Below are 27,579 nucleotides of genomic sequence, written 5' to 3'. Positions count from 1 at the left end.
GAGGTATGTGGTCAGAAAAGTCCATATGTCAGTAGAGAACTCTTAGAGTTCTTAAACAGTTATATGGGGGGCTTTATCTTATGTCCACAAGCAGAGCACTGTAGAAGGACAGAAGTCTCCATTACAGAAAAAAAGGAGTCTTTCAGGTGAGTAGTGTTGTTCTGTCTGCCTTTTTCCTCTCCTTTTTTCCTTTCACCAGAGGTGAAAGGTCAGGGGCTGGACTATAGGCTGGAATGCAGCTGTTTGTTGCTGCTGCAAGAATTTCTTTTTTTTTATCCATTCTTTGCCTATGGTCAAGTTTTTTTGGTGGTGTGGTTTTTATTTTATTTATTTATTTATTTTTAATTTGTATTGTGCATTTTGTGTTTTGGATTACTATACTGAGGTCCTTCGCTGAACCACATGGAGATACATTGTTAGACAAGAAGAACTGAAACTTCTATAGCATTATATTCCTGTCCGAATTAAGGAAATTGTTTTCATGACGTGACCCTGGCTTAAAACAGTAGCTCTGAGGTTTCTGATCTCTGTAGGGCCATCTTGAAAACCTGCAGATTAAGCTTGTGTGATTTCCAGATGTCTAACGCTCTAGGAAGAGCTGTGCTTATTCTTGTGACTTGAAGTGCAGCAATTGCCTTAGGTGGAAATCCTAAGGCAGACCACAAAACCAATATTGTTCTGGCTGTGGTTTTTTGATAAGGCATCCAGGGAGCGCAGCCTACCAGTGCATGGGGTGCGAGGACTGGTATTTGGTATGTGGATAGAGATGATGGAGCCCATGGGAGGACAGTGCTGTCAAGACTGATGGGAAAGCTGGCAGCCTAGTTGCAGGTGAGGAGGAGTGATTACCTGTCCTGAGGAACTTAAAAAGTTGTGATTTCTGTGCGATCTGGTGGGCACCTTTGAGTCCTGAGGGCGGTTCCCACAGCTTGCTGTGGTCATTGCAACACAGGGATGTTGCTGGTTACTCAGGCAGTGCAGCCGTATCACAGGTCTTGGTCTGTATGTTCTAGCAGTAGAATTTAGGCCTTCAGATGAATGAGTGCATCACCAGATAACACAAAGAAACATGCTTTTAGTTTTCTGTTTTGCATGTGTGTTTTTTTTCCATTTCTTTCTTTTTTTTCCCACTCCCCCCCATCATTAACAAGTTAGTTCTGTCATGCAGTGGAGGCAGCCCCCTTAACTAAGTTTCAGTTTAAAAAAGAGCATGTCATTATTGCAGTCAGAAGGCCTTTTTCGTTCCTCTGTTATCATCAACTAAGATAAGACTCGCATAATCACAAATGTGGCTTTTGCTGTCAAACACATAAGTGAATTGTCTATGAGAAGAAAAGTGAGATAGGATGTCTTAATGTACTGTGGGATGCACAGAATGTTTCAGTAGGACAGAATGCTTTATGAAGGATTTGCATTGCCTAAAATAAAAAAGTAAGGACCACAGAAACAGTTGTTCATATATTGCATTATGTAGCCCTAACATCAGAGACTGGCAAGAGATGATGAATTTGACCTTCTGAATTTGGACTTTTAAATTTTTTTTTGTTTTTTGCCCCTGAATGCTTTGTGGCCTGTTAGCAAAGTTGTATTACACTGTCATGGTAACAGGGTTGTGTAATTTAAAGTCTGTTTTAGAGCTTGAATCCTCGTACTTGTGCATTTATGATCTACAACATTAAAAATATTTAGTCAATTTCCAACTTTCAAAAAGTTGTGTAATTAAAATAGACTTACCTGTATCACTAAAAATATGTTAAAACCAGCGACAAAATTATAATCTGAGCAACCTGTATTTTTAAATTTTTCATTTTTAGCAGAATAAGGGCAATAATATTTGAGCTGTGGAATGTTTTGAATTTACTCTTTGATTTTAAATGTAATCCTTAAGCCGTTATCAACCCTCTAAAAACTGAGGAAAGATTCCTTCATTCAAGCTACTTTACTTTGAGTGAACTGGATTTTATACTGTAGTTGTGTTGCTGCATATATTTATTGCTAAAAGAAGGAAAGAACACCTTTCAGGTCGCTACTGTCTGGAGTAGGATTCCTGGCTCTCTTGTTAGCTTTTATTTCGCAGTGAAGTGAAAATGGAAGAAATAAGATGGTATCGTGCTTTCTTGTAAATCCATTCCAACTGTTTCACTAGTACTATTTTTCTACAAGAATAAAATGGGTAGCTGAAAAAACTACTTCAAGTCTCAGTATTGCAGTTTAAGAAATGGCAACAATGTGCTAGCCAATATGTTTTAATACCATCTGGTGGTAGTATTAAAACTACCTGTGTTTTCAATGTTCATATTTCCTTTGTTTTATATTGGAGTGTAACTCTTTCCTACGCTGAATAGGTCGAAGTACAGTAGCTGTGTTGTGAAATGGAGCATGCATCTCGGATAGTTTCTTTTCTTGGTTTTGGTTTAGGTTAACACAAGTATCTTTACATCTGCAGTTTCTGGAAATTTTAAGACACTATGAACCTCTGGCAAATAAAAATTTTCCCATTATGTAGAAGATTCTTGCAGATGAGCTTGACTCACTGAGCGGTGGCAGTGGTGACTTCCTCCATGAAGTAAATAGACTTCTAGAATGAATTTTCTAGTGAACTAATAAACCTCAGTGCAGCTTTTTGATTTGCTATAGTTTGCTATGGTTTTGTGCAACATTACCCTATTATTTATCTTTTCTGCCTTCAGGCCTGTGAGAATTGTTTCTGTATATTAATAGGAGATGCTCGCAACCGACTTTACTTGTTTGTTTCCCAGCAGGAAAGCCTGAGTGCTTGGGCTTTAACTGAATCAAGACCAGCTCTCAGCAGTGGGAGACAATGTATTAATCCATTGGAAGCACAGACTGCAGTCTTGTGTGTCACTGTGGTTTGTGTCGTGGTTTTTTTTCATGTAAACAGGTAGGTAGCATCAATTCTTCTGCCGTATGTATTTTTGTGATATGTACATTTAGAAACCTCATGACGGTTATGCGAGTTGGGGTTTTTTGTTGGTGATTTTTTTTTTTTTTTGGTAGAAGTCATATTTGTATCATTGCATGAAACTGTAAAGTACCTTGTTCTCTTGTGTTTTCACATCTTAAAGTTGATGGTATTAATTTTACTAATATTCTTCAGTGCTTGGACTTGCTTCAGTTATGAATGAAGGTGTTACCTCAAAAGTCAAACAGGTTTCATTCTTATTTCTGTAAGAAAACCCTCTTGTTCTGTGTCTGCTACACAATCAGAATGGACTATTTAGCAAGTTCTTCTGCATTCTTTGCCTGATGGAATTAAGTTGCCTGATAGTGCATGGAGGCTTGTTTATTTATAAATTTTTTGTTAGTTTTATCAGTTCTGTTGGATTTACAAGGAAGGTAGGCAAATTATGATCTCTCTTTCATTAAACATATGAAGGAGAGTTTATTTGTTTTCAAATAACTTAAAAATATGATTAGTGCTGATAGGTGGTAGCCAGCTTCCTCAAGTCAGCCACAGCCTAATTTGCAAAACTGCATTATACCTTAGTTGCAAGAAGAGAAAACATACTGAATCTTTTAGAACAGTGTATTAAATGTGTTTGAGGTTGTGATTTCTTTCCTTGTCCCGCTGTACTTCTTCTGGAGTTTGAGAAGAAATTATGCTTCTGCAAAAAAGTTAATCCTGTTTGCCTTCAGTTCAAGCTGTAAATTAGGAATGGGGAAAAAAAAGTGAAACGTGCTCCTAAACACAGGAAATTCCTCAATCCTTTGGGTGAGTGACAGGGGTTGTGTCTTTAGGGAGCAGCAGCAGGTGATGCTCTGGGACTGCTCTGTGGCCTATTCCCTAGTGCAGCTACAGATTTATAATAGAGCTGGAAGGTCCTTCTAAATTTTGTGTGGAAAAGGGGTAAAAATAAGCTTTTTGCTATGAAGACACTAGGCAATATGTTAAGCATTATGACTAAGAACTTTTGTAAGTAATAGATTATGCAAAGTAATGATGCTGTTTATACACAGAAGTTCACGTTTTTGTCACAAAAAGTTCTTTTTATAGGTTCATGTAACAGTGGAAGAAGTAATTTCTAGGCTGTGATCTAGATGGAGCACCTGAAGGGTGCAGGAGGAAGAAATAGACTGCTGGAATGATTGGATACTATCTTGGCCTTTTCTCTGTCTCTCTTGCCCTCCCACCAAGAACACATGGAACCTTGAACCATTTATGAAGCAGACTTGTTATCTTTCTGTAAGATCTTCTTCCTTGGCCCTGTTCTAATTTATTACTAGGTGTGTTTTTCCCCTGAAAAATGCTGTGTGCATCCTTGATAGTGTGTGAGCCCCAGCCAGAGAGCAGCCAGGCTGCATGTGACTGTCTTCAAGTCATTCTCAGTGTCCTGAAGCAAAACAGGTTAAAAAGTGTCACTAAGGTGCTAGTTTTAGACTAACTGCAGAAACTGAAAAATATTTAAAGATCTTATTTTACCATTTATATTCTGGTTTTAGGGGAAATGGATATTTTTGGTCCTCCTTCCCCCCAGCTTTACCAAGATATAATTGTTTCTGTGTTCCTTATTTCTAGTTATTTTTCCACTTTTGGCAGTTCCCAGCTTAAGACTGAAGTCCTGTTATACAAGGTGATACATATACAAGTATGTAAAGAGATGGGAAGTATGTAAAGAGATGGGAACTTGGTAGGTGTCCAGGTAAGATCAGAGAAAGGAGGCATTGTATCTATTCCTCAGCAAAGGAGAATAGAAATGTATAGATGTGCTCCAAGTCATGCAGAAAGTCTCTGATAGCTCTTCTGATTTTTTTTTTTTTTTCTGTTTCAGAGCCAACAGGCCTTTCCCCTTTTCAAATCCATTTCCATATTGTTTTTTAAATATTGTATGTGATGTTTGGTCTACAAACCAGGGAAGAGATTTGAAACGGAGGATAACCTTTAGTGCTAAAGAAGTTATTTTTAGTAGAGACAAGCTTAAGATAAAAGTAACTAAAACTTCATTTGGGAGCCTAAACTGAGTATATGTTGTCCATCATAGGAATTTTGATTTTAAGTAAGCCATGTTAGAAAGGAAAAAAAAAAAAAAAAAATAAAAAATTGTAATACTGCTGTTTTAGTGCATATGAAGTCAGGAGCCCCTGTGAAAAGTAAGCATAGGACTTGTTCACAGCTGTGAGAAATTAATCTTTCTTCAGTCTGTGGATGGAGGAGCAGGTGATAGATACGTTCATTAGATCTATGAGTCTGTACCTATGTTGCTCATTACCTTTTCTTTAAAAGGCCATTGTAAACCTTGTTGAAAGATGCCACTAAAACCAACCAGCCTTTTCACTGCTGTGAACCAAAAGGATGCACCCACCTCCAAATACTCCCGTTTCTACTCATCCCCACATAACATGCTCTGAATGCTGACTGCAGCCCCTTCTCCTGGGGGGCTGCAGCAGAAGGTGGGGAGGAGCTGCTGGAGGTTTCTGAGCTTTCCATGGCATCGTCAGCATGTGTTCAGCCCTGCCTCATGTTCCAGTGAGACCAAACCAGGAAAAAAATGGGCAGGATCTCCCCCAAGGTGCACGTGGATCTCAAGGAATAATAGGTTGCTGATGGTAGGCAGCTGGGCTGCCATGGGCTGAGAGATCTGGCCTTGAGCCTTGCTCTGCAGGATGCAGAGGGCAGGAGGTGATGAGCCTATTGTTGCTAATGAGCCAACACCTGGTGGGTTGGCACTGAGTGCTCAGGGTTCCTCCCTGTGCTCTTAAATGCAGCTGCGGAGAATGAAGAAGGGGATGAGGGCGTGCATGTGTGGGAAAAAAACCCCACCAAACCCAAGGATAAATTAGACTTCTCATGTCCAAAGAGGCAATGGGCATAAATTAAAAACCAAAACAAAACCCAACAAACAAACAAAAAGAACACCCCCAAAAAAACTGTTAAAAAAATCCCCAAACCAACCAAACAAAAAACCAAACCAAAGCCCAAAAAAACCCCAAAGTAAACCAAAACCAAACCAACCAACCACAAACCCCAAATCATAAAATTCTGTCTGAACACAAGGAAAACCTTTGACTGTGGGGGTGCTCAAACACTGTTAATACAACAGGTTGCCAAGTGAGTGGTAGCAGAATCACTTGCTGTGCAGGGATTTGGAAGCCCATGGGACACTGTCCCGGGCAGCTGGCTCTGGCTCACCCTGTCTGAGCAGGGGGATTGGACTAGGTGGTCTCCAGATGTCCCTTCCAACCTCAGCCCTTCTGTGAAAGCTTCTTTAATATTCAACTGTATTCTTTAGCTGCTGTTGTGGAACACTTGGGGAATAATTACAAATGCCCCTGCTGGGCATTACTTGCACAAATGCCACTGCTGTGTAATCACTGCGGTTTTAATTGTGTAGGGAACGCGTCCAAGTGTTAAAATAGTTAATTGACTAAACTCCCTGATTTAAGCAGCAAAAGCAAAAAACCCACCACCACTGCAAACCCCCAGAAAACCCCCAAACACCCCAAACCTTAAAAGGCCTTTTCATGTCTTTAGTTTTTTTAACCTCTTAAAATATTAGTGGTTATGAGAATAAAAGGTAGCTTTAATGTAACTTTTAAACAATGAAGTCACTCAGTATAAGAAACAACTTACAAATTTAAAAGATTGTTTATCATTTTACTTCCAATTCCCTGTAGTTTTGTCAGAAAGTAAAATCCCAATGAAGGAGGAGAAAGGCATGCGAGAAGGAACAGCAGAGAGAATCCTAAGAGATCCCACCAAACTCTGCAGTTTGTTCCTTTCAGCCGACAACTAATAAGACATGAGATGATTTGAACAAACTATTTTGCAACTGCGTTTCTTTCTGGGGCTGTTTCAGTCCTGCCCTGTGCATTTTGCACAGCCCTCAGAAGGACTGCAGTGCGGTAATTGGCAAGGAGGGCATTACAGGGAGGGAAAATCAAGCTCTGGTGGCTCCTCTTGCTGTGTTGTGTTGCTGAGATCTGCACTTTGGAGCAGGAGGCAGCGAGCGGCTGCCTTTAGGTTTCCAATTGAGCCATCTGACTGCTTGCAAAAAAAAAAAAAAAAGGATGTGGATAAGTTTTCATTAAGTGTCCCCAGTGTGTACGTGGCATGCCAGACAGCCATTAAGTTTATTGATGCAGTGGTTTGGTTTTTTCTTGATATGAAACACTTGCAATTTCTGCCTAATACTTTGTTTTTAATCCTCCGTGCTCAGACAGTGGAGAATAAGGTAAGGTGCTTTTTTGTTGCCTAACATATAAAGGATAATAGAAGTAATTTCTGCATGTTGTAACATGCAACAATAACTGCGTTCAGTTGGGAAGTAAAAGTTTTGATTACCTTTTTTATTGCTTGTAACTCATTGAAATTCATTGTAACAAATTCCCTGAATTATTTGGTATATTAAAGTTGACAAACAGTTATTAGTACTTCATATGTATTAAAATATTTTTTTGAGTCAGTTTTCACTTTGTTTATCCAATATAATACAGAATTGTTTTCAAGAACAGTGTTCTGGGAATGCTCCTCTTTTATGTTAATCTTAAGAGCTAAAAGCCCATTCCTTTCTATATCTTATCCATGTCTTTGGATTTTTTTTTTTTAATGCCAGAATTTTAAGGGTATAGCACTGTCATAATGCTGCTGTTCAGCTGTGGAGTTCATTTGTTCAGTAAGAATGAAACTTTGGAGGCGCCTCAATTCTCTGTGAATTGGAAGGGGTTGCTTGGTGTGTTTGGAGAGAAGGAAGAGGCTGGAAATGCAGAACTCCCTGTGCTAAGTTCAGCTTTAGAGCTAAGAATATGAATGGGCAGTGACCAGGGCACTCATAATTGGTGTCTGAACTCAGGATGGGCGCTTAAAAGAGCTATAAAACTTAAATTTCTTGCTGAGTTACTCTATAAATGTTTAGTACAGAAATTCGTACTTCATTTCTGACATCTGTAAGAGTTATGGGCTGATTCGCAATTTATATACTGTTTTGGTAGGGAAAGTGTTGTGCAGTTGCAGATCTTTTTGCATGAGTAAGAGTTTATGCCCACAGTTCTCTGCAAATCTCAGCTCTGGACTATTTTTCCAGCTACTGTGTTTCTAGAATGGGCTGGCTTGGTCTGTGTTTCTCTTGCCAGACTCTGCAACCACTTGCTAGCCTGTTAGTATGATTCTTGTCCAAAGTAGCATGGCTGCTACTCTGTTACTAGTGGTAGCTTTTCCTTTCCACCTTCTGAGGACCAAAGGTGAATTGTAGCATGTGACAAACACAAACATTCAGAAAGCCCCCAAAAAAGACTCATAGCTGGGGAAGTTTGTGGCATTTTTCCTGACTAGATAAATGTTCATAGAATGATAGAATCACTTCAGCTGGAAGAGACCCTCAAGATCATTGAGTCCAACCGTAACCTAACTCTAGCACTAAACCATGTCCCTAAGAACCTCGTCTAAATACCTCCAGGGATGGTGACTCCACCGCTTCCCTGGGCAGCCTGTTCCAATGCCTGATCAGCCCTTTCCATGAAGAATTTTTTCCTAATATCCAATCTGAACCTCCCCTGGCACAACTTGAGGCCATTTCCTCTTGTCCTATCACTTGCTACTTGGGAGAAGAGACCAGCCCCCTCCATCCTACAACCTCCTTTCAGGTAGTTATCTTGGTCTCGTGTTACAAAGTCACTTACATTAGGCATGGTAATGGTAACGAGAGCCCTGCACATTTAATGGCTGATGTGCAATTCTGTGTGTGTTTGAGTTTTCCTAACCAGCTGTGTGTAACTGCTGGGGTTGATGCGTCTTCGCAGTGTTCTGTGCAGGATGAGAGCTGGGAACGCGCTGCCGAGGTGGGCCCTGGGTGCTGGCCCGCTTGCTGCCATCTGGGACCGTTGCTGCTCTGGCACTGCCGCATAGCTGCCCAGGCCTGACAGAGTTCCCTGGTGCTGGACTCTGGGGTAGGTGGATGCAGACGTCACTGACAAGAGTTGAGGAACTCATATTCTTGCAAAAAATCTGGTTTGACTGTATCTATTGTAAATGGTCAGGTGAGGTTACTGCAACGTGGCCACATAATGTTGTTCTTGAAGAGTAAACGGGAGACTCTGGGGACTTCAGGTGTAGTGGATGTGATGGCCTGGGCATTGCTGTAGCATTTGTTTGGTCTAAACTTCACTATCAACATTTAGGAATGCAAATAGATAGAGAATGATAGAGATTTGCATTAATTATGCTTTCAGACTATTTTCCTCTTTTTTTCTGTGCCTATAAAATTTCCAGGATGAAACAAGCTTCGCCAAATCAGGTTGCTTTCTTCTAATGATCTGTTTGAATATTATTATAGGGTGTGTTTGTTGTTGTTGGGGTTTTTTTGGGTTTTGTTGTTGTTGTTTGTTTTTGGTTTTTTTTGAAGGAACACTCTGCAGAACAATTAGTTACTTTCCCAGAATTGGGCTGATGTTTCCAAATGGAATTTAACAGACTGTTACAACAGAATGGCACTGCTCTGAAGATTTTGAACAGTCTGTAATGACATATGATGCATCTGGATGGAAAAGTTTGTGTGTGTGTGTGAAGGCAGGAAAAATTAGCTGTGATTTCTTACTTTGTGCATGGCCTTCTGTAATGTCGTTTTCTTGAGACAGTGGAGGAGAGGAAAACAATGATTTAAATGATTTAAAAATTGTATGTCAGTATGTTACCTGTAACATTTTTTGTGTTATTTTAAAAATTTGTCATTAAGAATTAGTTTGATACTTGCTCAGTTTCATTAGACTAGCTTTACAGATGCTGAGAAGCCTGTTGTAGAGTTTTTGAATGAAGGTAACATAACTTAAACTTTTTTCTTTAGAGCAAAGAAAGCAAATGGGCAGACTATAACAAAGCTCCCCTTATTGGCAAGAATAAAGAGAACCCTAACAGAGCATTAAGAAAGCCTTTTCTCCTTTCTCCTCAAGCTGCTGATCAAATGAGATTCAAATAAAACAAAGGAAATGTAAGCAATCTGAGTCTTCCAAATCTGGGGGAAGGAAAGGGGTGTTAGTGTGTGAAGAAGTACATAGATCTGATTAAGGAAACTGTTGCATAAACTTTTGAAATGAAGAGCTTTCTTAAACTAAGAATATTCCCCTTTTAATATTGTAGTCTCTTCAGATGTCTATCAAGGAAAATTGCATGTGAGAAGGAGTATATAATTTCCAGACTGATACAGTGTTTACCTGGTAGCAGATAGTGAAGAGATGAGAAGCAGCAGTGAGTAAGAGCAAAGGTTGGGCTGGAAAGAAGACAAGGACTATCAAGGATTTCAACCTTCATGCTGTTCTGACAGCAGCTGTGATACTGATGAGCTATTTAAATGGAAAAGGGTCTTGTAACCTGTTCCTAAGGTGAACCTGTTGTAAAGAATAGATTCTAAGAAGATACATCAATTTTATGGAATCGTGTTACTGCTCATTTGGAGACTCATCTTTAGCCTTCTAATGCTTGTAACTTGACTTGAGGGTTGATTGAAACTGTATTCACATCTGTGTCACATTCTTTGGTGACACTGCCACTGCTTTGTGTGACTGTGACATGGTGAAATTCTTTCTTGATGCTTTTGTTTTTAATATAACTTTTTTGGCTGCTGGAGAAATCTCACATTTGTCAAGCATGAAAATTCTGATAGCGTTGTATAAGCTTTGAAGGAGAAGGATTTATTTGGAATTACAGATTGATGTATTTTCTCTCGTATGATTCTTTTGCCTTTTGTTTGAGTGCATGGCCAAACCAGGCTGTACTCAATCCAGACTTCAAGAGCTTGCTAGTTAACGGTTAGGAGACAACTTGCATTAATTGGCAAGGAGTCTGTGTGGGGTTTTTTTGTTTTGTTTTAATTTTATTTTTCCTACTGAAGCATGAGTATTTGTACAGAGAAGAACATTTTTACCTGAGCAGTCTTTTTACTGCATTGAAGTAGGCGGTTCAGACTCGTGGAATATTTATTACTTACCTGCCATCTCAAACTTTACTGGAAATCTCCTTTTTGCCTTATTTTTAATTCAGCTTCTAGTGATACACATAATATTTCTTCCTTACATCAAAAATGTAACACAGCTTTTTGTGAGGATGAGCACTTAGATGATTTTGATCTGAATGTGGAATGCTTGGTTTCCATTGCACTGTTGCTATGATGAAAAATAGACGCCAAGAAAATATATTGCAAAAATATACGTTGTTGATTTTTGTTGTGCTTCAAGGTAAAACTTGAATGTGGTAGTGGAAAGCCGGAGTGAAACTACTGGTCGAAATTCAGCACATAACAGAAAAAAGGAGGCTGCGTAAAGGATTGTATATGAGTACAAAAAGTTTGTATTAAAGAAATGAGCTCTTACTTGCATATTATATTCAGCTTAGACCACTTTAAAAAAAATTATCTGGAAATGATTTAAAAAAATGGGTGATGACATATCATTAAAGATTTAAAGTTTTCATGTGGGAAGACAGAAAATTCAGCTGAACTTAAGATACCATGGATTTGCCTTAATTACAGCTGTTGTTGGCCCTCTGTCTTCTGTAAGCATACTAATGAAGTCCCTTACTTAGTGAGCCACAGAAGCTGTTTGCATTGATAACAAAATGTATCCTTGTTCCAAAATGGGATAACCTTCACTTATTTGCCGACAGCTATGCGGATGGTGGCTGTGATTAGAAAAACTCTGGTGCAGCCGGTACCCAGGAGAATAAATTACTAAAACTATATAAAGAAAAAAGTACAGCATGAGTTTACATATACCTGGTTTCATAATTATTTTTTTCACCGAATAACTGCCTTGAAAAGTAGAAGATTAAAAAAAAAAAAAAAAGGAAAACACAATTTTTGACACTGAATAATTAACCTACAGGCCTCACTGATCTGAAATAACACTAGGAAATTTCTGCTCTTGGCCTCAAATTAATTGCTTCTAGGGTTAGCAGAGGAATAGAGGAAACAGGAATCACGCTTAACATGCTTTGGAGCTACCTTTTTTTTTTTTCTTTTTTTCTCCAACTGTTGTATGTTGCTAGAAAACTGTCAGCTATGTCTGCTGAAGGCAAATACTCCTAGGCTTGAAAGAAATTGAGACAGGGTGTCTGTCTGTGCTGTAGGCTATGTGGAGTAGAGGCTGTTTAATGATGGAAAAAAAATCCCAGGAGCTGGATTGTGCCTGGGTTCATCGATCTACGTTATGGCATTTTTGATGTATTTTGGGGCTTCGTGCTATATTGTAGGAAGTGCATTTATTTATCATCTTAATTGGATTCAATTTGACACTTTTTTGAAATCCTCTGAAGGCAACAGTACAGGAGCTTCCAGAACAATGTGAAGCAGGTAGAAGAAAGGATTCTTTACAGAAGGCTTTACAATTTTACCGTGGTATTTCTGCTTCTGTATAGAGACAAGGGTTCCTTGCCCTCTCTAGCTGTTTGTCTATAATATTATACCTGATGTTTTCAGATCCTGAAATTGCTTCATGTTGATCATTAAGCATCACCCTGCAGCTTAATTGGAAAGTATTATGGGGGGAAAAATAAAAGCTTATTTTTTTTCAGACAAAGAAGGGTGGGCAGGTGATTTCTTCTTATCCAGACTTCTAGGAGGATTTAGACTGGTGGCAAATCTCTACTAGAAGAAGAGTCTAAAAGTAATACTTCCTACTTATGTAGAACACGTCAGGCTGGGGGTGCTATAAAGGTAAGCAATATTGGTTTTGTTTTACAGTTTAGAGGGAAACAAAGTGGTAAAGTCTTAAAATCATGGAGCCATTCCGTAGAATTGGTGGAAAAAATTCCAGACCACTGCTGTAATATTGGAAACTTCACTGCATTGCCTAGGTAAAAGTTGTTTGCAAAAAGTGGGGAATCAGCAGTGTCTGTCCTCTGAATACTCATTAGTGGTACAACATCCTTTAAACTCTAATCTTAGGACTTAAGCCCCTTGGTCTAACTGCAAGTGTCCTTTGCATACTTTTAAATCTGGAATTTGCTGCAATTGGAAGTTATTCTTTGTATTCTGCCTATCTAGACTCTGCATGCGTGGATCTTTACAATGCAAGCAGATAGTCTTTATCAGCATAAATTCTTCAAGGAATCTCTGAGTATTCTCATTTAGTTTCTAGTGCAACACCTGGAGGCTTTCAGGTTTGAATTTTCAGAAATAAAAATGCAAATTTAAATGTCACATTGCCATTAATACATTAAACAAAATTGCTGTTCGATATTTATTTGGTAGAGGTTAACACAATTTCATTAATATTAACTAGAGGAGCCCTCTGGCTTTAAGAAAGAATTTTCAACTAAAACTGGCAACTTCTTATTTCAAATCTGAAGACAGAAACCTTTCTAAGGCCTTGTAGATGGTGTGGAAAGCACCAGTTTTTAACATATCTCTTCAGCAGCAGCAGTATTGTACCATTCTACCAGAAGTTTCTTTGAAAAATTTCTCTCTCGTGTTAAACTTTTTTGGCCGTGTAATGGTGATAATCATTTGCTTTTGGGTAGTGATGTGAAATTTAATCAGAAAAATTTGTGAAGTACTCTTTTTAATCTTCACATTACGTATATTGTAGAAGGACAATATCCTCATTGATTTTTTTTTTTTAAATTCTTCAAATCCAGTGCAAGAGAGAAACATTCAAAAGGACCTTTTTGTTGTTGTCCTTAGTGTAGTATCTCATCTGAACTGATGCTGTAGAGATGTCTTGTTCTCAATATGTCAACAATATCTATTGATCTGAAACCTCCAGCACAACAGTTAATACAAACCTGCAGGCAGCAAATACAAGACTTAAGGTTGACAAGGCAAAATAATAAAACAGTTTGATATATGGGAAAGTAATCACAATCTGAGAGAGAAACCAGGAAATTGCATGCAGGTTCCACGCAAAAGAATCTTTTAACGTGACTTTGCAGCTGGAAGGACAAATACTGTCATACACCAGAAGGAATTTGTCTAATATAGACTTTGCCTTCAACGGTATATTCCCAGAGCCTACGTTTACTACAAGAGGAAGCAACACGTTCCTTCCATTCTTACATTGCTGGGAAACATGTTTTGTGAATCTAGATCTTCAGTTACAAAAAACCCAGCTTCTTCCATGAACACCATTATAATGGTAAAAAATGCTTTAGATAGCAGTGAATGTAAAGTTCTGATTCTGAATATTCTGACAAATCTGACTTAAGGGTCTGTGACTTTTCTCAAACCATGTTTTTTGCTCTTGAAAACTCAATTTCTGTAATACTTTTTACTAGAGATGTAGAAACTAGAATGCACTTTAGTATAACTGGAAATACTAGCACAAGTGTTCTAGTGGGTTTTTTAAAAATTATTTTCCTGATTTTTTTTTTTTCCCCTTTTTTTTTCTTCAAGATTCTGTTTACAATATGTCAATAGGTTTTTTCCTTCTAATAGAAAAATCTGAACAACCCCCCTCTCTCACTTTCACCAAACTCCAAGATGTTGGTCATAGAAATACAATATAAACAGGGAAGTGTATGGTGTGAACACTGAAATCACTGGAGTTAAACCTGCTGTCACTTCATGAAAGAAGTGGACAATGTTTTTATCTTCCCCAACATTCTGATAAATAATAAAATATAGGCAAATGACGAGAGAGTTGCCCTTATGCCTTTTTTCTCTTTTTCTGCCTGAATAAGAAGCAATGATTTTAGACAAAGCTGAAGATGTCATTGAGAATGGTGGAAAAAATCCACTTAAGATTAGTGAGAGGTCGACATCTGTGCATGAATGAATGTCTTCCAGGCAGTTTAATGTTAAATAAAATATTCTGATGATGTCACCTGCTTCTCTTATTTTCTAGAATTTGATTAGTATTGAGGGCAGGAACTCTTTCTTACCTGGGTGTATGGTATACAGTGATCAGCTGGATAAAATGAAAGAGCAGGAAATGCTTTATGTGAGTGAGTTAGGTTCCGTAGGAGACAGGATAGGCACAGAAAACTTACTTTAAGGGTTAGAGTGGAAAGACTTCCTTGTGGAAGTGAGACACCGTGATTGCAGTTTTCTGGGACAGCCATTTCTAGTTTCATAGTACTACTTTTCCATACTGAATTCCAGAAGTGCAGAGCCACACTCGAAGTTGTGTTCTGTTTCATTTACCAGCTTCCTCCTCCTCTGCTGTGTTCAGAATTCCCTGGGAGGATTATTTTGTTAAAGATGAGCTGCATTTTGAAATTAGATTAACTAATATTTTTTGGATTCTTGAGAAGGCAGTTTTCCTGTAATTATTTATAATAAGCCTCTTGAAGTGCTTTGGGCTTATTTTTTTTTATTTGCTGGTCTCTGACACCTTTGCCTTCAGATACTTTCTTCTAATAATTGCAGAAGATGAGTTAAGGAATTGTAAGGCAGGTAGTACCTGCTTAGATTTGTATCTGCTTAGATTTCAAGGCTGGTTAAGAGTCAGCACAGATGCACTTTTTCACAAATTGGCAATGCAGAAAGTATTCATGCACGAAAAGACTGACAATAACTTAAAAAGACGTTTTTTATTCCTACTTGATGATTTCAAAGGTGAAGAGACTTTGTCTTAGGTTGATGTAATTTAAAAGCAAGTTGTTTCTGATAAATCATGCAGCAGATTTTTCTTGAAGGCACACCTTGGGAGGAAAACAGGACTTTTTTAGGTCACTAGGGGCTGAGACATCTTTTTCTAGGACTGTATACTTTGACCAGAATGCTTTGGACATGTCATCTGACTTAACCCTTGTTCATCCTCGTTAGGATCGCTCATGGGTAGATCAAATTTACTGCTTCCTGGCCATAGCAGACACAAGCAGTGGAAATGTAGTGGAAAGCTTCTCTTTTGGGCGCATGTCATTTGACATTACCACTTGTAACTTGTGAACCAATGGAATATTAGTCTTGCTGTAACACGAGAAGTGGAGGAAATCTGGTCTGATGGAAGTAGCTTTCCGTAGAAACAGAGTATTCAGGATGCAAATATAGACTGGTTTTGCTAGTTCTCTCTTCAAAGCATATATAAAACAATTTTGTAAAAGGATAGTACCTTAAACTTGAAATATTCTTGGAAATGTTGTGATAATCGTAATATTTGATCTGAATATCTTTCTTCGATGGTAGATAGAACTTTTCCTTTGTAAACAGAGCCAGAAGTTGTAAAAAAATACGGAGTGTTGATCCACTTCCTCCACGTGGGGCTGCCGTATGTATGTCAGTCAGGAACTCCCCTCCACAGCAGGGGAAGAGATTAAAGTACACTTAATCCTGTGATCATCTGATCGTCTTTTGATCTTTCATATTATTTAAATGCCTCAGCTAAAAACCTCACATAGAAATACAGATCCCAACTGGGGGTTAATTTCATAGGTGAAATGCAGTAACCTTGTATGTTTTCTCTCCTGCACCCATAGACAGGAACCCAAACTGGAATTCAAAATGCAGAAGAAAGTACAGAGGGTGAGCTTGGACAGGATGTCACAGGATGTCTCTTCTCTCGTCTTGCGACCCAGGCTTTCAAAGCTTCAGAGGTCTTTTGATTTCTAAAAGAGGCTTTTGATTTCTTGCACTTCAAATGACTTTATACTGTGTTTTGGTAGCCCATTGAGATCATGAAGTAATTACTGAGATCTGTAGATTGCTAGTGTAAGTCAAAATACAAACACTTGTTTTTTACTACTCCCTCAGGCTGAATGTTAAAGCTGTTTTGCCAGCCCAAGTGTTGTGATTCAAAAGAATGCTGTTAACTTTCAAAGAAGTAATAGTTGAATATAGTGTCACATAAAAATCAGCTTTCCTAAATTGCACTGAGTTAATTTTTTTTAGTAGTTAAAACCAAATCACTTTTAAAGTTTTTCTTCTCATCAGTGCAGTATATTAGACTGAAAAGTTATTTCTGTTGAACATATAATATTATTGGGTAGTTATTAAACACGTCAGTCTCTGGGCTTTTGGATATTCCAGAAGAAATGGGTACTATATTATTATTTATAAATATTCCCATTCTCTTAATACCGATGTAATTATTTTGCACATCTATCCAATGCTTTCTTTTCTGTTTAGAATCCAAGAACTTGTTTCATGCAGGAGGGAGTATATATGAGAACTGTTTTCATGAAAGCATAACCTAGCAGGCTTGCTAAATTAAGTTCCCTGTACTGGGATGCTGGTTTGTTTAATTCTGTAAGACATTTCATGTGAATGTGTAGACTCATTGCTGAAAGAAATAGAGCCAAGGAAAGTGACAAAAAGTTAAAAGTATGAAACAATGTAAAACTTGGCTTACTATTCATTTTCTGCTTTTCAGTGTATGGGAAATACACGTTTGTGATTATAAGTGACATGCATGGTTGTTCTTTTGCAAGAATATCAAGATACCATTTTTGGTTATCCTTCTGATTTCCTAGTTCAGATAGGAAAAGAAGGAATAGCCTGTACCATCCAAGCAAAAAACAGTTTGTTCAATAATTTTTACAAAAAAGAGACCTTAAAGATTATGATGAAATCTGGTTTAGTTGCCTGAGAACATAGCACTTCATGTACTGGAACAGGCCTTTTTTCTGCGTGAGAATGTCACACCATGATTGCTATTATCAAAACTCTTTACAGAGGGTGTTAAGTGCTGGAACAGGTTACTTGGAGAGGCTGTGGAATCGTCATCGTTGCAGTTTGTGAAAACTCAGCCTTGGACAACCTGATCTAACTTTGAAGTTGGCCTTGCTCTGAACAGGAGGTTGGGCGGGAGAACCTCCAGAGGTACCTTCCAACCTCCGTGTCTCAGGGATACCGCGTTAATAAGTGACTGTGAAGAGCCTGCAAATGGCAGAAGCGTCTTGTGCAAAGGATACTCAATGTCTTCTGTGTGTTTTCAAATGCTCTGTTCTGCTTGCTTATATCTAAGTAGTTACATTTCCTATCGATCTTAATCTTTTTTGTGATGTGTATCTCAAGGTCTTCTTCACAGTTGGTTTGCATTAGTTTACGCAAGGGAGGCGGGTGCTTCTGGAACTGTAGGACAAAGTTTATAGTAGTTAAAATACCCAATTTATTTTAACACAAGGAAAAATAAGTTTTAAATATCAATGCTACTTTTATTTTCATACAGGAATTAGACTTAGTATTTGAATGTTTTGCATAAAAGAAGATAAGGAATGGTCTTGTCTTTTTAACTGTGTAAGGTTACATCTAGTGTTGGTGGCCAGCAACCCATCCCCATCCTCCCATCCCTCTCCCAATTCTCTCTTAAAGCATATGCTGGAAGTACCTCAGCAGTGGTTAGGTGATCTGATATCTGCTGCATGGAAACGAAGAATAGTGCTTCAAGTACGACAAGTGCGTGGAGGGAAAGAAAATAAATCAGTAGTTCCCCTGTACAAACAAGAGGAATGAAAGCGTGAAGACTTCTGACCTCGCACAAGGCAAAATGGATGGATGGCCCTCGGCTTTCAAACCTGCCATTCCAGTGCTGCTTCAGACACTGCCTAGGTGTTTTTGGTGGAGTGTTTCAAGCTATTTGCATTTTATTTATCAGTTGTTGTTCTGTGCCCCTGTCCAGACTGAACGGTGGGGCTTTTACCAGAACGCCAGGCTGAGGGGTGGCTGGATGCTGTGAGAAGGGGCCTCTGCAGTAAGACACTTTGTGCTTAAGGGCTCTAGAGTCCAGATTCCCTTGGCAGCTTCCCTGCTCAGCTTTAATTTTTTTTGACATGTGTGCACTGAATAAATTGATAATATGTTGTCACCATTATACTGCTTTCAGCTTGCGTTATTTTTTAACCAGTCATCAAGGGATGACAGTATATGTTGTGTAATCACACTCAGAAGTAGCAGCAGAACCAAGTCAGAAGCCTTGTCTAAAGGATGGTGCAAGATGTATGTTTTTTTCAGTAAGTATGTGCTAGGAATTTATTAGAAGCTATAAAATGCTGAAATAAAAGAAAGGAAAAGTTCACATTGTTTTAAGAATTTAATTTTAATATAAAGATTTCTGTGTGATAGCGTGAAGCAATAGTTCTTGGTGATAGAAAGCACATGGGCTAGGAAGCCTGAAGAGCTGGAAACACTACTCCAGGTACCTGCTTACTTGGCTCTCTGAGGGTATCCTGTAAAGTACCGAAGAAAATCCTGTGAAGAGTGAAACTGATGAAGTCTAGTTTCCTACTAGTCTGTGCTCTACATCCCTTTTTCACCCCTACTCCTCCATCCTCAATTAAAAAAAAAAATTAAAAAGACCGCCAGCCCACCCCCTGCCGTTATAATGTCAGGGGCGACTAAGACCATGAACTTTGCCTGGACAAGAGAGAGTGGGTGGTCTTGGCTATTGTGGCTGTAATTCTGAACGGACTGGCCAACTGATAGACCACACAGAGGTGGCGATGATTGAGGTTGCACTTCTACAGCCTCTTGCTCACTGGAATACTACATTAAGTTTCTCTTTCTGTTCCCCACACAGCTGCTCATTTTCATGAAACCTGTCTGCCCAGTTGGTTCCCAAGTGTTTCTGAGAGGCCGGGAGAAGAGGCACAACAATCACAAGCCCTATCTCATTAAAGGCTAGAATTAAAAAATGTACCCCATGCTACTGAAGAAATGACCTACTTATGATGAGACACTGAAATTTGTGTGGGTTTACACTTTTTAGATAAAAATACATAAGCTGTTTTTTGAAGAAGTTTGAATCATCTCATTGGTCACTTTTCTGCTGTGATCCTCAGCTCCCTGCCCAGCTTCAGGTTTCTTTTTCAGAGCTTCATGTAGATATTGCGCATGCAGTGCTGTTCTGTTTGAGGGACTTCTGTTCTCAGTGCAAATTGCAACTTGATCGAAAAGCTTTTCTGTCCAAAGTAGTAACTACACTAGGTTGTGTCTTCTGTTACCCTTTTCTCTGGTAGTGTTACAAAAACATTTATTTCAAATAACTTCTTGACCTTTTTGAATTTTAAAACTTTAGCAAAAGCTTATTGGCTTTGTATTGTCAATATATGGAAATTGTCTTCATGCAGACCTTGCTAGGTGCCAAATCCTGTGGTCCCTTTTGCAATCCGTTTTTTGGGGGATATTTTGGATTACATAAGAGTTAAATTTTTTCTTTTTCTTTTTTTTCTTTTGATGCAAATTTATTTTGAATTTTTATAGAAACTTTATTGTATTTGTATGTTGCAAATCAGTTTTGTTCCCAAAGAGCAAATGATTTCTAGGATGTTTGCCCTCTCTGTGGTGAAAACAGCATCCTTGCTTAAACAAGGAAAGAGCAAAATGCTTTTTGTTTGAGAACTCCCAAGCTTTCTAATTCTTGGAACATATTTTTCGGTAAATTCACTTTTGCTTCCAGTTTCTAACCCTCTGTACTAATGTTAGTATGAGTTAAGTAACAACAAAATGCTTTAACCTTTATTACAGCATTAACAGCCTGAGATATTACCTGAGGTCCAGCCTCAGATACTTGAGTACCGCTTGTGTTGGAACAAGAGTAGTGACAAAAATGAAGCTCAGTGAGACATGACAGACTGGAGCAAAAAGTGTCACCTGTCTGATGACCAGAACAATCTCTGCTTCTGTCCCTCTGCAGAAGCAGGAATATAAGCATGTACGAGCTGCAGGAGAGGTGGCTAAAGTTTGTAATCAACAGTGGACAGAACTAACTTTGGTGAACATACCTCTTTGTATGTGTGTGTTTGTCCTGAAAGGTGATCATCCAAGATTCAACAGTCTCAAAAGACATCTAAAAGTCATATTGTTTTATTGTGATTTTTCCCAGGAATGAGAAACTGAAGCGTAAGAAATACGGCGGTGAATTAGGAGTTAAGATTTAGCTTGCTGAAGAAGAACCAGAGTGTTTGACTTGCTGGCAGCTTGCCGTGCTTTTGGGACCGGAGGCCCCAGCAGGACTAGCCCATCTTGAATGTTTTAGCCAGACTCTTCTCCCTGCTTTCTGGAAGTGTGTTATCTTCACTGCTCTAAGTGCGTAGGATCTTACCGAGGTGTGACTTCAAAATTGCTTCTTGTTGGCAGTTTGAAACATGATTATGGGGGCTATAATCCGAGTCCTGCTGTTAAAGATTCCTGAAAAGGAAAAGGAGACCTTGCAGATGACACCCTGTAGTGGTATGTAAACCATAACAGAAAGCCGTTTGCAAAAGGGTGGCTGCTGAAATGTTTGTAATATCTGCACTTGTGTTCACCACTGATCTCATACACAGGTGTAAGAGCCTGTGACTCATGAGGACATGGCTCTGTACCTACAGATTTGTGGATGCAGTTTGATAGCCATCATGTCTCCCCACCCCCTTGTTAAATGCAGCCCTTTCATTGTAATAAGGAGATTTTGGTGTTCTTTTAAGCTCAGTTCTCTCTTGTCTTTTGTTGCAGTACTTCATGAATGGCTTCCCTAGTTTTGCTGCATAAGAAAATCCTGGCATTTCGGAGTTTTGTGGAGGAGGATTCCTCACCAAGCTGGCTACTCTGGTGCTGCTCTTGTTTAGCTTTTCTGGTCTGATGTACTTCTTCATAAAACAGAAATATAAAAGCTGAGGCACACAAACCTGGCTGTTAGGCATATTGCATAGTAAATTTTATTTAGCAGTGTGCTTTCTGGTAGTTTTCTGTGACAAGATATCCAATATGTCCATTTGAAAAGTGGAGTCCTGTGGAGCCCTGTGCAGTTTATTTTGGTATGAAATCTCCCTTGCCAGCTGACAGTCCCAGCCCCTGAGCAGTTTCATATCTCTATGAAACTCTCACCTGCTGCTCATTTGGCATTCAGTACTCTTTTGCAGTTAAATCTTGAATATTCTCCTTCTCACCCCTGCTTGCCTCTTTGTGACTAATTATTCAGTTTCCATGAAGAAATAGTGCTGTGGGAAGACCACACATCTCTGATCATCTTTAGCAGCTTTTTGTTTGGAAGAAATTTAAAGGGGAAACAGATGTTCAGTAGTCGCATTGTATGACTTAGAAGTTCAGGAACTTTGTGCTCTTTCGTCTTGCCAATTCTCCTTTCAGAATCTCTTTTAGTGCCTCCTCTTCTGAATTTCTTATGTGGGTCAGAATCAGGCCATGCCTTGTTTTATTCTGTTTTATTAAAGAAAATCATATTCCCCATATTCTTACCAGTCAACATGCTTGGAAGTTGGCTTGACTTCAAGAGCCAACAGAGTAGCAGAGGTCTTGAATATGATATTAAAAAATTGCAGTTGCAGAGGAAAAAGGAGCATTAGTATGTGTCATAAAATTCCTGAACTGCAAGATCCACGTGAAGCTTTTTCCACAGTTGTGCCCAGGGAGCAAATCCGTAGACAACCGAATTTCACCAGTCTGGATGCTTATGGAGTTGCACTTTTTCTTCTCTCTTGCTAAGCTCTTTTTCTCTTACAACTACAACAAAGTGCCAGGTCCTGAGCTCGTGCCCGGGCTCCCCCCGTGCAGCCACAGAAGTTCAGCAATGGCAGTCGTGTCTTGGACAGTCTCTAAAGCCAGACTGCTTTCGCCAGCTGTGTTCCTTTCTCACTCATGGCACTTCTCTTAACCTCCTTATCTCTCAGACTCTTCTTCTCAGCATCACATCTAATTTCTTGTGTGCTGGTTACAGTCTCCTGAATTACCTCTTCAGCGTCATTATTATCTTTTTTTTATTTTTTTTTTTTTAAATTATGCTTGCTGCTGAAACTCTGGTTCAGGCTTTGCTTACTTTCCTAGTCTGAAATAATGTGAATTTCCTCATTAATGAGAAGTGCAAGTTACTTTCAGTTCAGCCCTGATTTTTCTTTTTGTTTTTGTTTGTTTTTCTTTTTTTTTTTCCCATATATTGTTCTGCCAAAGCATCAGACTCTGCAGTCTTTAAAGAGTACACAAGGAACAGGCAGACATTAATTCAAATTATGGACCAGAATTTTTATTTCTCTTTCAGTTACTGTAGAAACTTTTTTTTTTTTTTGGCGGGGGGGGTTGGTTTTGAGTAAGACCAAATCAAGTACCAAGTTATAAGGATGGCTTCCTTGGGCTCTGTGTGTTTGATGGAGATACAGAGAGGGTTTCCCTTGGGGCAAGGGGTCAATGAAGTGTGGATTTGTCATTCAGCATCTCTACCCTTGCTCAGCTGGCGTTGGTAACGACACGAAATGGTATCAGCGATGAGTTGCAATGATTTTGTCTTTTGTTTCTAGAACTAACAGTTGGCATCAGAAATGAAAGAAATCTCCTTGCCTGTTTAGTCTCCGTGGAGAAATCTATACCAAAACTATAGATGTCAAAATGATCTACAAGATAATACATTTAATTACAAGTACTTGTTTTGGGCTCAGCAAGGGAAGACAAGATCACAAAACCCGTGTACAAGAAGCTTTGCGTATTCGGGATGTGAGGCTTTTGACTCCATTTGTGGTATTGGTGGACATCCTTTTATAATTGAGAAATGAACTGAGCCTCTCTTCTTTATTCTGCTTCTTAAAGTTGAACTATAACTGCAGCAGTTGAGGCAACTGTAGAGCAGTGGAATACTTTTATATTTCCAGAGTCAGTTAGCATGGAGGGAGAATTGAAGTATGCCTTTCTCTTGTAAGTAGCAAGGCATTTCTCGTATGCAAATAGCTGTTGTGTCCTCCCATTGTGCATTCTCCTTCAGGTACTGAGGTTTTTTAAGACCACTTACACTTACTTGACTACAAGACAAGCAAGGAAATGATTGAAAAAAAAGTTTCAAAATTTAACCTGGTGTATTCTTCTTCTGTTGCTCTACTACTGCTTTGCATGCTGACTTAGAAGAATCATAGTCCAACATAATATGTACTGTAATTCAGTCTTCAACTGCGTTAATTATTTTCTCGGCTACCTGTCAGTTGTGCTTAGTCCTAGTGAATTAATCAAGTGGCTGTGTTATGTAGGCATTTCTTCTCCGTCAGTCAGACTTGTATCACCTGTTCTCTTCATGTGGGGATGTATGGCGAAAAGACTGCAAAGCATTTAATAAGTGAAAACCTGTTGTTTTGTTCTAAACCAGACTTAAAGCAGCATGTCTTAACCTTTGCATGGCATAGACAGGAAAATTAGGCAGTGGACCTGTGTAGACTCCAGATATCGTGTATAGGACACTGATGGTTGTGTGCTTTTTACAGTAGCATTTGAGTAGTATCCTGCAGTACTGTACCAGTGCGCCTTCTCCTCCACACCCCTTGCTGCTTCCTCTAATGATATAACTTCAATATTAAGGATGTTTTTCAGAGAGAGAGAGAAAGATATGGAAGAATGCAACCTCTGTTGTTATTTGTTCCTAGGCTGAAGCCCATAATTAACTAACACTTTGCTTTCAGGATTAGGTTTTATTTGTTGACCTGCTTGGCCTTTGAAAAATGTGTTTTACAGATATGCTATACATAATATATTACACAGTTATGTATGTATTATGTTCACATAATGTGTGAACACACACCTCTTAGTGCTTTCTGTTTTTACGTGGTTTCTTGGAGGTGCTCTATTTATTTCATTTAAATGGAAAAAGAGATTTAGTTTCTCAGAAGTTTTGTTGGTCTTCCTTCGCAGAAACTATTGTAGAGCATGGACACCAGTAAGAAGACAGAACCACCTTTATCTGTAGAAATGGTACAACAAAGGGCCAATCCTGATCGCAGTCCTTCAGCATCAATTTATGTTCCAGAGCAAGGTGGCTACAAAGAGAAATTTGTGAATGCTGTGGAAGACAAGTATAAATGTGAAAAATGTCACCTCATCTTATGCAATCCTAAACAGACTGAATGTGGACACAGATTCTGTGAGACCTGCATGAATGCCTTGTTAAGGTATGTTTTTTGTTGTGATAGAACATGTTGATACCTTTAAATCTTGTGAACTGCTGAAAACACTGTGGACACCATTGTAGTTTTAGGAATACCTTAAGCTGCTTCCCTGGCTCAAAGCAGCCTTCTGCTTGTTGCTTGCTTGCTTATTTGTTATCCATATGCTAGCGCAAACATTTGTGTTCTACTCTGGGTCAGGATGAGACAACTAAGTTTTCCAGCAATGTTGTGGAAACCATTGTTAAAGTGGTTTAATCCCATGTAGTGATGTGTTAGGTAAGAATTTAATTGCCTGTGGAGCCTAAATGGAGTGGCTATTTCATGTGACTGCTCACATGGCTATTTTGGTGTAAAATACACTCAGTAAATCATGGCTGCGTGAGGAAGTGACCCTGCAGAGGCAGCTCAGAGCGACAGATTCCTCACCCAGCTGTGGACACAGCCTTGCAGTTGAGTGGTGAGACCCTTGGGTAAATGTAACTGCTTCTGGAGCTTCCTTTCCCCATAACCCTTCCAGCCGTATGTCCTGGGGCGTTCTGCTGTGTGGGTTCCAGCAGGGTCAGGAAGGAAGGCTGGCTTCTCTCTTACCGAGATGTTTGGGCCAAAGTGCAGAGTGGGTGAGTGAATGTTATAGACGTAAAACGAATGCTGACAGATGCGATCTTTCCCAGTCTAAGTGAGAATAAAAGTGCAATCACTCAAGGAGTATCTGGCTTTTAATAAATACCTGTGCATCAGCAGAAGTACGTTTCTTTGCCTCTTAACTTTGATGCATTGCTACTGATTGTGTTCAGCAGCGTGATTTCAAAACTTGGTCTAATGACTGGAGACCATTCTCCAAGCTTAAATCTCCTCGGGTAAATAAACAGTCAATACTTCCACGTACTAGTGCGAAAGTAGAGGTACAGAAGAGACTCAGCTCACTGGATGTTGCACGCTGGACTAACAGAGGTTTTGACTTTGGAAGGTCTTGGTGATATATTTTCTTTTTGTGACCATCCTGACTCCAGGTATTCCTTTATATTTCACATGGAAATACTGTAATCTCAGGTAGATATAAATCAAGGCTACATGCCTCATGGCAAAAGAGACTGGAGGATATTATACTGCTCTGTCGCATGATAAAGAGTAACAAGGGCTCATAGCTCACTAATCCACTCTTGTAGGTTATGTCCTACAGCATGTCAAATTTAAAACAACAAAAAACCACTCACCAACTCTTCTTTCGATACACGTTTTCAAGTGAAGTGTAGTTTGTATTTAAGAAATGGAGTTATTTCTTTCTCAATATATGTTTTTGGAATGCTCTTACATGGTTAATAACAGTGACTGCAGAAGAGCAAACAGCTGCCATGCTTGGATGTGTGCAGACGGACAGAGCAGATCCTTAACAATCTAAGCAGTAACAATTCTGGCATTGCTGGAATCTGGGCAATTTTTCTTCCCTGCTGTGAGGTGTGCACATATGCTTATTATGATGCAGCTAGAATATGTGTCATTTTGCCTTTTTTGACTTTCCAACCAGTCTGTTATTTAAAAGGACACGTGGGTAAGACCATCTAAAACACTGCTCTTTCATTTGAGTTATTTCACTATGTTTAAGTGCCTGTTGCAAACAAATCCTTTGTTAAAATGAGATTTATGATTCCTTCTTTTGAGAAATAAAAAGCATGCCATAAAACTGGAAGCAAAATAAGTTTACATTGTTTCTGTAGTTGGCACAAAAATTTTTCATTCAGCATTGAAATGCTGCTGCGCACACACACTGATGACATGCTAGCAGGTTCTGTTCCAGGGTTATTTGAGGACAAGGAATTGTTAGGGTAGATAACGCAGTTAAGATGTCTGCTTAGTATGCAACAGTAGTTTAAAAGAGTGAGTGGGATGCTTGAGTGAATTCAGTATAAGCAAGGAAAGCATGACATTGTTTTAAACACTATATGCCCTCAAGTAGATGAGTTTCCTCCCCATGAGTGTGGGGTTTTTTTTACTTAAGAAAAATATTACAGATATTGAAGTTGCAAGGTAAGATGCTCAGAAATATGATGAGGCACGGAATGGTCAGTTCAAGGAGCAGTGGCAAGTGAGATGGTTTGAAATAACCATACCGATTGTGTAACATCATTGAACTTATTCAGCCCTTCACATTGATTTGCACTGCTGCTAGCAACCGCAGCTTATGTAGCCTGTCAATGAGTTGCTTTATGAAAGAATTTACCTAGCTTTTATTTACCTAGTGCTTTTCATCCGTAGATCTCAGTGCTTTACAAGGGAGATCAGTATGATTACCCCATTTTACATGGGGAAAAGGAGCTCAAAAGGAATGAAGGTATTTACAACTACAACAGCTGGTCAGAGCCAAAAACGGCTGTAGGAACCCAGGTTTCCTACACTCAGTTCAGTTCAGTTTCTTTTCACAGACCGCTCTGCTCCTCAACCTACCTGTTGTCTAAGAGATCACAAGTTTGGTAATTAGATTACCAAAACAGCTACAGTGCAATAGTTCAGGTAAAGGAGAGAGCAAGGGTTAGTAACACATGCTCAAACCAGAATAGACTTGCAGGAGACAGATGTAAATACTTTTTTTACCCTAAAATGATGTATAATTGACTGTCAGAGAAAGTAAAGTTTAATTAGGTGTTGTTTGAAAAAGGACTGGATAATTAAATAGACAATACTTTGCCTATTCGCAAAGATAGATTGACAAGTGGCGAAAATTGTGGATCAGGTACAGGCTATCAAATAGGGAATGAATTTTACCACCTTGAAGAAGATAACTGCGCGGTTGGCTGGAGGCATTGGGTTGGTCTTCTTTCCTCAGGAATGTCAGACTGTCCACTGAAAACTCA

General features: G+C 39.0%; 1 protein-coding gene across 6 annotated transcripts in view; it reads left to right on the top strand.

Annotated features, from left to right (window-relative positions):
- TRAF3 (TNF receptor associated factor 3) overlaps positions 1-27,579 on the top strand; it is a 67,886-nt gene that overhangs the window by 14,947 nt on the left and 25,360 nt on the right. For 5 of the 6 annotated variants that reach the window (XM_065635869.1, XM_065635870.1, XM_065635871.1 and 2 more), the window contains one exon: positions 24,477-24,733. In XM_065635869.1, the coding sequence (XP_065491941.1) occupies positions 24,492-24,733 (242 nt within the window). In that variant the 5' untranslated portion in view covers positions 24,477-24,491. Of the gene's footprint in view, positions 1-2,824; positions 2,903-24,476; positions 24,734-27,579 lie in introns of those variants that run through there. The other variant, XM_065635872.1, reaches the window with a different exon arrangement.

Source organism: Caloenas nicobarica, chromosome 5 (genome assembly GCF_036013445.1).
Source record: "Caloenas nicobarica isolate bCalNic1 chromosome 5, bCalNic1.hap1, whole genome shotgun sequence".
Lineage (NCBI taxonomy): Eukaryota > Metazoa > Chordata > Aves > Columbiformes > Columbidae > Caloenas > Caloenas nicobarica.
This window is presented reverse-complemented; position numbering and strand designations above follow the sequence as displayed.